This window comes from Apaloderma vittatum, unplaced genomic scaffold (assembly GCF_000703405.1).
Source record: "Apaloderma vittatum isolate BGI_N311 unplaced genomic scaffold, ASM70340v1 scaffold2148, whole genome shotgun sequence".
Taxonomy (NCBI): Eukaryota; Metazoa; Chordata; class Aves; order Trogoniformes; family Trogonidae; genus Apaloderma; species Apaloderma vittatum.
In genome coordinates, this window is record NW_009731032.1 from 1305 (window position 1) to 10795 (window position 9491).

General features: G+C 41.2%; 1 protein-coding gene across 1 annotated transcript in view; it reads right to left on the minus strand.

The window, feature by feature from the left end:
* Positions 1-336: 336 nt before the first annotated feature.
* KLHL7 (kelch-like family member 7) overlaps positions 337-9491 on the minus strand; it is a 22065-nt gene continuing 12910 nt past the window's right edge. Inside the window, exons 7-10 of the mRNA XM_009875008.1 lie at positions 7877-8117; positions 4852-5053; positions 4652-4749; positions 337-750 (exon numbers count right to left, since the gene is read on the minus strand). Coding sequence (XP_009873310.1) covers positions 467-750; positions 4652-4749; positions 4852-5053; positions 7877-8117 — 825 coding nt within the window. The 3' untranslated portion in view covers positions 337-466. The remainder of the gene's footprint in view (positions 751-4651; positions 4750-4851; positions 5054-7876; positions 8118-9491) is intronic.

Here is a 9491-nt window from a genome sequence, read left to right on the forward strand (position 1 = left end):
AGTAAGTTTTCTGCAGGTAGGTATACATGAGAGGATTTTTTCACTCACATTTCTCATGACCCACGCCACATTGTCTCACCTTCAGTAAATGAAGAACATCTGCAACTGAGCTTGGCCAAGTGTCATTTAACCAGAAACCTCATCTTCCTCAAATGCTTTGAGTTCTTCTAAATAACTGGACTGGGTCTATTTCTGACAAGGCCACACAAAAAGTTCTTGTAAAGGAAGATAGCATGTGATCTCAGCTAGGTAAGTGGATTCTCAAAACACATCCCCATCTCTTAAAACAGACAAGAAAATGGGCATGACAAAATCCATGTTATGCACTATGCTGTATATACAAATTGAACGACTGCATCTCAGTGTTTCCTATTACTCAGCTTAACGAGACTCAGTAAAACATGGAAGCAAAGCACCAATAGCCATCTTTCCCCAAGTCCTTGAAGAATGTCTCAGCATCAGGTCTTCAGGTCTCTAAAGTTTCTTCATTTGCCCCACAAGTGTCTACAACACAGATTAAACAACTTGTCACTGGGAAAGCACGGACTTTGGAGTTGGCTGTCCACTTGTCTGTCTCGGTATTATATTCAAGAATGTGCCCTAATCGACCAACTCCCTGGAAGCCAGCCAGGACATAAACTATAGATCCCACAGCAGCACACTTCACTGTTACACCTTTCCATGGCATTGGAGACACCATCTTCCATTCATTCATCTTGATATCATAGTATTCTACATTATCAAGGCCACCTGCAAAACAATGAGATAGATGACTGCTCATTACATTATACCACATGGACTGAAGCAGAGCATACAAATGGTGTTTTAAAATTCGTCTTTATTTTCAAGGTTTCAATTAAAACCTAAGTCACAGAGCTAAAAAAAAAAAGGGGGAAATGGAGAAAGGTTTCTAAACTAGTGGTTTCCCCTTTTACAAAAAGAAAAGTAAAAAGGAGACAGAGTTATGTTGTAACAAATTTCACATTATAAACTTTCTAGAGATTGTAAGATGTTACTTCATGAACAGGAAGGCTAACTACTCAATTTCTTAAGGATTTGTGGCCAGTGACTGAAACTGAGGAATCCACCTGTAATTTGCCTCTCTTGCAGGCATTTTATTCTAGAGGGATCACTCGCACCTTGACCTAAATTGGTCATTTACTGAGAGGCGATGTTTCCATGATGTTATTACAATCATTGATGTTTAAGAGGCTAAGTCTCTTTGAAAAGGGCCAAGGGAAGCAGAAGTTCTTAGAAGAGTCGATTTTGTGACTGAGATTTGCTTCTTCAGGAAATAGGCTGGTAACTACACTACAATATCTACAAACATCCTGTTATTCCTATTTAACAATTCTAATACAAGTCACAGATCTTTCACCTCCTGACTTGAATTATTAGATAGGAGAGGTAAAGAAACCTTTACATAAATGTTAAGAGATTTAAATGCTTCACCCCAGAGATAAACTTTGCCCCACTATATTACTTTAAGAATCATCACAGAATCATTCAGGTTGGAAAAGACCCTTGATCTCATCGAGTCCAACTGTTAACGCTACTCTGCAAAGCTGCTCACCCCTAAACCATATCCCCCAACACCACATCTAAACGACCTTTAAACACATCCAGGGATTGTGACTCAACCACCTCCTCAAGCAGTTTATTCCAATGTCTGACTAGGCTTTCTGTGAAGAATTTTCTAATGTCCAGTCTGAACCTACCCTGTTGCAGTTTGAAGCCATTCCCTCTTGTTCTATTGCTAATTACCTGTGAGAAGAGACCAGCACCAACCTCCCTACGATGTCCTTTCAGGTAGTTGTAGAGAGTGATGAGGTCTCCCTTTAGCCTTCTCTTCTTCAAACTAAACAGCCCCAGCTCCTTCAATCGTTCTTCATAAGATTTATTCTCCAGACCCTTCACCAGCTTTGCTGCCCTCCTCTGCACTCGCTCCAGCACCTCAATATCTCTCTTACAGTGAGGTGCCCAAAACTGGACACGATACTCAAAGTGCCCTCACCAATGCCAGCCCCATAGACTTGTGTGCGTCTGTCAGGCAACAGAATATGAACAGCAAAATAATACTTTAACTCACTGCTCCAATAGTACACACTTCTAAAATGAGCATCCAGTGAATACACTAAATTTGCATAGCAAAATGCCTCTACTGATCTTTTTGCATTAGAAATCAATCATGCTGGAATGGTTTTAGCAGCCAATTAAATATAAGCTATATTTTAAAGTAGTATTATTCTGAAGTCAAATATTCAAATTACCGTAAACAGTGATTAATAAACCTCATAGCTGAGAATTATCCATTCTGAAAACCACCTCAGAAACACTGCAATTAAAATTCACAGCACAAGACAGACATGGAGCTGTTGGAGTGAGGAGGGCTGCCAAGATGGTCAGAGGGCTGGAGCACCTCTCCTGCGAGGACAGGCTGAGAGACTTGGGCTTGTTCAGCCCAGAAAAGAGAAAGCTCTGGGGACACCTTATAGCGGCCTGCCAGGACCTAAAGGGGGTCTACAAGGAGGCTGGGGAGGGACTTTTTACAAGGGCCTGTAGTGAAAGGATGAGGGGTAGTGAGTGGAAGCTGGAAGAGCATAGGTTTAGACTGGATCTAAGGAAGAAGTTCTTTCCCCTGCGGGTGGTGAGGCACAGGATCAGGCTGCCCAGGGAGGCTGTGGATGCTCCATCCCTGGAGGTGTTCAAGGCCAGGCTGGATGGGGCACTGAGCAACCTGACCTAGTGGGAGGGGCCTCTGCCATGGCAGGGGGGGGGAACTAGATGATCTTTGAGGTCTCTTCCAACCCAAATAATTCTACGATAAAATTCAATTCTCCTGGGAAATAAGTTATTATTATTATTCCAGTTTTAAAGATAAGGAGACAGATCGTGAATGACCTGCCTATGACAGCAAGTCATATTTCTAAACTAGGGCAGTCAAAATAGTTCTCACTTTTTTACCACTTTCAACTAGCTGACTGGCTTTATATCTTTAGACTGACATTCCTAAAACCAGCTACACCTTCAGCTTCCTCTGAAAAGAACACTTAAATAGTAAAGACAGTTTTGGCATTTGTGTGAGGTAGCCTAGCCTTAGCTGTTACTTAGAATGTTCCTTATTTTGTTAAATTAGTCCTTTTAGAGGATGAACATTAGCAAAAAAGCACAGGTGACTTTGAAACAATTACCACTGTAAATATAAGACAGAACCATCCAGAGCCATCTAAAAAATACCGCAAGGTTATCAGCAGGACTTAATTCTGTACCTTTACCCCAAAATACACTCTTGCCATGCTAGAATGCTGCTTTAATACAAGTAGTCCTCTAGATTACAGATAGTTGTGTTGTGTTTTAAAAAAAGACACACCAAAAACTTGTAACTTTCCAATACAATTGGGTTTTAGAACCCTTGGGGCTTTGCAAATGAAATGCAGGAAAGCGTACAGCATGAAATATGAGTGAATTATGGAATTAGCCTGACAAACCACAAACATTTGGCTGTTGTTAAATACTAACTTATTATAAAAGTGAGTTTAACAGCTTCTGTAGAGATGGAGGTTTTCTGTAACTATAGTGGCATAACAGATCTTGGTATGTTCCTCTGTCAAAATCTGAGGATTAACTGGCCTAAACAATCCAGCAATCGAAGTGAGCCCCGACAGATGTACGTGGCTTAATTTGTGCACCTCAGTACCGCTCTGGAGACTCCCTTTGGAAAATCACACTTCATGGGAATTAAATGGAACTCTAGGCCAGCGTATCAGCATTTGGTTTGACAGTTACAAGAAGCCTGCACTGGGTCATCTGCAACAATAACCAAACCCAGATGCCTTCTTTCACCCACAAAACAATCCCAGAACAATCCCTATAAGCACCCCGGTACTGTAACGTGACACTGGCAGGATTTTGGCACCCATGCCCTGAGCACACGGGCTGAGGCACCGCGGTTTCCATTAAGGCTGCCGAGCGCCTGCCCACGGCCTCTCGGCCCAAACGTTCAGTTGGCTCAGGATGCTTCAGCAAGCCAGGGTGCTGTGCTCCTCTGGAAGGAAACAGGGCTACAGCGAAGTTTCACGTAGTACCACGGGGTCCACAGCAAGAACTGAAATGTTATCTTTAAGCATTAAAGAACCAATACATTTAGTTCTATATATTGTGGACTAAACTTTTACCCTCCTCTTAAATAGGAGGTTTGGTAATTTATAAGCCATTAACGGAGGGGGGTTGATCAAGAGGAAATGTTCTCTTCACCTGACTCTAGTGCCTCCTCCTCCTCCAGATTTCTGAGCTCTGCTTAATAGCATCTTGGTAAAACAAACACATTAGTATCATTAATTCAGAAGAGGTACGGTTAATTTAATAGCTCTAAGTCTTTAGACTGAAGTTGCTAAAATAGTAGCTACACCTTTACGGGTGTTGCAAGAATGCCAAAATCTCTCAAAATATATAATGTATAACTAAAAATAATAATTTGTAAATAAGGTACAGTGAGCCAAAGAGGTGAAAGTAGGAAGGCAACAATGATGTGAAAGCAACAAATGTTTCATGGTACCGCTTGAAAGTTTTTCAGCTAAAGAGAGTAGAGGAGAAAAAAAGGCCCTAATGAAAGCATGTGTGACCAGCTAAAGAATAAATAGAATTGAAGTACCTAAGCCATTTTGTCCACCCACAGCAAAAATTTTGTCCTTTACAAACACCAGACCATGATTCTTCCTGGCTTCAATCATTGGGCACAATTCTGTCCACCTGGGAAAAAGAAAACCAAACAACACAGGGAAAAAAAATTTACTCTTTGGTTTTAAGAAGCCACAGGTGACTCAGAAGAATCAGAACTGATCCAATACTTACGTTTCAGTGGCTGGATCATAAACTTCACAGGAACTTAGGACTCTTCCAGAAACATTGTTTCCCAAGCTTCCTCCGCATACATAAATGAGACCGTTCGCCTCTACCATGCCGTGGCTGCATCGCTGAGTCAGCATGCTGGGCTTTGTGTGCCAGCTTTCTGTTCTTGTGTCATAGCATTCAAATAAATACAGTGCAGAATTTCCTTAAAGAAATAGAAACCCACCAAAGTGGCATTAATTTTTATGGTTGTCTTTCAAGAGAAGAGTCTTAACAGCATTTATCAAAATGATGCCTTAATTGGGAGTTGAAAAGGGAAAGCTGCTTCCCCACCTCCAAAAGCAGAACTAAGCAACCTGAAATTTGGAATTATTTAGAAGAGTCATTCTTCTGACTCGTTCATACCAAACTATGCAAGTTAAGTTTCTAAAAGTACTATCTGCCTTTAAAACCAACCCCAAATGTGGATATATATATTTTATTTTTTTTTAGTTAGGAGAAATATACACATCTCTGTTTAAAGTTATCAGTCATATTGTCATCATCTCATGCTTCCTGGAAATATAATGAACTTTCAGATGTGAAGATGACCAGCTTTGTAAACTTGGTACAGCTTCACAAGTCTTTTGTCTCTAAGCAGTGTAACTTGTGCAATTCCCAAAATAGTTGTTGCCTTTGGAATTAGAAAGCTTATACCACAACACACTCCTGAATTACTAGCAACCACAAGGCAGCATCCCATCACCATTTGACTTTCTTCCTGCCGAATGACAGGTGCTTATTGTCTGGAAGTGCTAGGTCTATGTACTCCTCCCCCAAGGGCCAATAAAACCATTCCTGAAATCAGAAGTTTTTCTAATGAAAACAGATCGGCGCTCCAGGACTCATGCTCAGGTGGCTACAGGCTGAACCATGGGCAGAGCAGAGAAGGCTGGAGATACCTTTCTCAGAAAAGAACCAGGATCCTCCTCCCCTTGGTTTCCAAGAGCTGGATTCACCTAGAACAGTGACAGGTGCCTCCTGTCCCTTGGCTTTCTACTTCTGCAGGTCAGGGGTGTGGCACTAGCAGCACTCACTGCCACCTGGGGACTGGAACCCTCAAAACCGTGCTACATTTCCAGGCCCAGAACACAGGAGCAGACTTCTACAAACTGCGCATTTGTCTGCTCCTACCATGGAACTCCCAACAGCACCAAGAACTGTAAAGAGTGGGACGTATTTTGTCCTTGACTTTAATACACCTCCTCACAGCCTTGAAGCTGTGGAAATTCTCATCCACGGGAAACAGAGCGGAACTGTCTTGAACGTCTTTTTGAAAAAAGGGAAAAGCTGCTGTTTTCAGAAGGCTGTCGGTATAACATTAAATATATTTCCTGCGCCTAAATTCAGTGCAAGAGTTTAGTGTCATACCTAGCTTCCAAACCTTGCTAGCTACTGCAACTAAAAGAGTGCTCCATCAATACCAAGAGGGGAAACGAGCCCTCTTTTCTGTAATGGACTGGCCCAGTAAATTCTTTTCCAAACTCTTCAATCAATGCAAAACCCATGCCATGTCTAGATTTCTCTAGTATTTCTCCAGTGGATGGTTTCACATAACTGCTTGCTCCAAATTAGCAAATAAAGAGATTCGGGATAGACAGACCTGTTTAAAACAAGCAGTGTTCACTGGATTCCAAAAAAGAAAAAAATTACAGGCAAAATAAACTCGGTTACTAACTTTCAGCTCTTACTATTGCATCTTGAATAATATATATGTAATGCAAAGTGAGACTGTGCCCTAAGGCGAGGGTAGCTTGAAAAGGAAGACCCCAAAGGAAACTTTCCATTCCGGTTGCATTAACGAACTCCACAGTATTCGAAAATAAGCCGGGCAACCCCAGTCTGTGTGGTGCTCCCTCAGGAACTGCCAGTGGGGAACCAGGGCGGTTCCATGGCCAGGCCCGGGAAGGTGCTATTTCCCATTCGCCACAGCAGGTGGCGGCGAGGAACCGTCCGAGCTGCTGCGACATGAGACCGCTTCCGAGAAGGGGACGCGAATGTCACGACTTGCCGGGAAGGGACTCATCAGTGTTAAGCACCGGGTGTGAGCTTTGCTCCTGGGCTCAGCTCCCTCTGCAGCAACGCACAACTCCAAAGGAGCTACTAGAAACTTTCTCCCTGGCTCTAGTGTTTGGTTTTTCGGGTTATTTTTCTTTTTTTTTCCCCAGAACACATCACGTTATAAAGCTACAATATTTTAATGGATCTAGCATACCTACATTATAACTTTTGGGTTGCTGACAATGTATCAGGTTTAGAAAAATAAATTTTAAAATGTTGCTATAATACATAGCTTAAGTCACTCACTGGGTTTCTTGGGGAGAGCAAAAAAACCAATGGCCTTTATTTTTTTGTTACTATGTTGAGTAATAACATCTAAACGAAGTAGTATTTCTCCATTTACTGAAGCAGACCAACTGAATGACACGAGTAACAAACTAACAGAATCTAACAGAATCTGTCATTTCAGAGAAAGAGTGGATGAATTCCTCTATAGGGCTCACTGTTATTTTCCAACCAGAAGTAATAGTTAGAAAAGTATTTTTCTTAAAAAGACTCACTAGGCCTAGCATATGTTATATGTAAGGAATGTCATTGTAAAAATGCAACTATTTGGGCCATACATTGCCAAAAATTTTAAACCACGCCAAGTTCTGTGGATTTACAGAAGTAAGCTAAGAGCAAAGTGGGACTCTCAAAATAAATTGCTTTGTCCCTCGTTAACTCCTAAAAGATGCTGTGTGCTTTATACTCTACATAAATACTCATCATTTCAATCAGTGAAACCATCTTAAAACTACAACAGAAAAAGATATTTCGATTGTGGGGAGGATAAAATCCTGAATACAGGAAAACAAAGTCATTAGGCTAACATGGCAACGTGCAGTTTCTTTTCAACAGTCATGCAAAAACCAGAAAAACTTCCAGGTATCTATCTTTGTGCGCTTTTTTTTGTTGTTTGTTTGTTTAAAGATTTTTAGTATCTTACCCACTTCTGAACCACCAGATGTATAAATTTTGCCCTCAGCAGCACAGGCTGCAAGGCTATCTCGAGGTGTTGGAGGTCCTAGCTTGGAATACCAGCTATCCTTCACCACATTGTAGCAGTCCATTCGCTTTATAGGGAAGAGCTGGGAACCACCCAAAATATAAACTACGTTGTCCCAGAAGACACAAGCTGCATCCCTGCGCTTTTCAAAGGGACATCGGATGTCTGTCCAGCTGTAATCCTGCATTACAAAGAACAAGTAATGTCTAATAGATTATAACACTTACCTGCACAGCGAGTGTTTTTCAAACAGAGCTTTTCAGAGATACAGATATGGTCAGTTTTAAAGTTCCTTTTCAAAACAAACATCAATACTGTTTATTGAAGAATACTCCTCAGGCGTACTCTTGAAAAATTCTTAGACACAGACATAGTTAGCTGCAATGAACCATGACATTATGAATTTCTCTTTCTGCATTCCCTGTGTGCACCCAGTACAGCTTCCCTGAAAAATACATTTGTTTTTTCCCCCAACAAAACTGACCTCTTGTTGCTATGTCAGAAACAATGTGATCAATGACGTAGAATTGCATCTGTTTTATAGGAATGAAAAAAGACATCTTGCATATAGTAACAGATTCTTTCTAAAAAACCAAAAAAATACAGAACATACCAAACAAAGGCAATGGAAAAAGGAGAAGATAATATCCAAATTGACAAGCAACTCGGTTAAAAAGCTCTGATACATACTTTATTACCATGACAACTAGAAGCTTATTTACAGAATTTACAAAACACAAATGATCTACAGCTATCCACAGTTGATAGCATGAGAAAGAGTAATGCTCCATCACAATTACTGGCAGTCATGTTGCCTAAAAACTGATTTTGCATGGACTGGCAAAATCAGCAAGTATCAAATATGGGCAGTAACACTACCCAAAGCCGTAAGAACACCAAACTCAGCAACTGTTGGCAGACCAGGATAGCATACAGCACAAGAAACACTTGGAGTATTAGCATCCCACATATTCCATGAGCACAGCTTGTATCCTATACTGAACAGGAGAGTATGGGACCTCAGCTGTTATCTGTGCCACCTCAGGATGGTCTAGCTCAACCTGCTGAATGACCTTCATTGTAATGGTTCACACAAGACGTTACATCATTACATTTTCTTAGCAAGGACATACTTCAAACACCTTGGTCAATGAAGAACAGCGACTCCTACATGGGGGTTCAAAGAAAGAGAGGCAGAGCATGTTATAGTCCAAAACATCTTACAATCTTTTCCTGTAGCATCCCCCATATCAAGAAGAGCTGGCAGGTGCATGTGGCCCTTTATGGTGAGTAACAGGTCCTGGGACATCCTAGAAAGGAAAGCCATACTACAGCATGGCAAAATAAATAGCTGCATAAATCTTAAGAAAATGTCTTAGTGCATTGAGCAAGATCAACATATTTTCTAGTTCAAACTTCTGGCACTTCTACAGAAAATCCTGTTGTTTTCCTTTACTGTGGCTTCAGTAAAGCTTTACTGTGGCTTCAGTTCATAGCTACTACTGTTTCGTTCATACCTTTACCAAATGAACAGCCATAACCCGAGCACACTCAG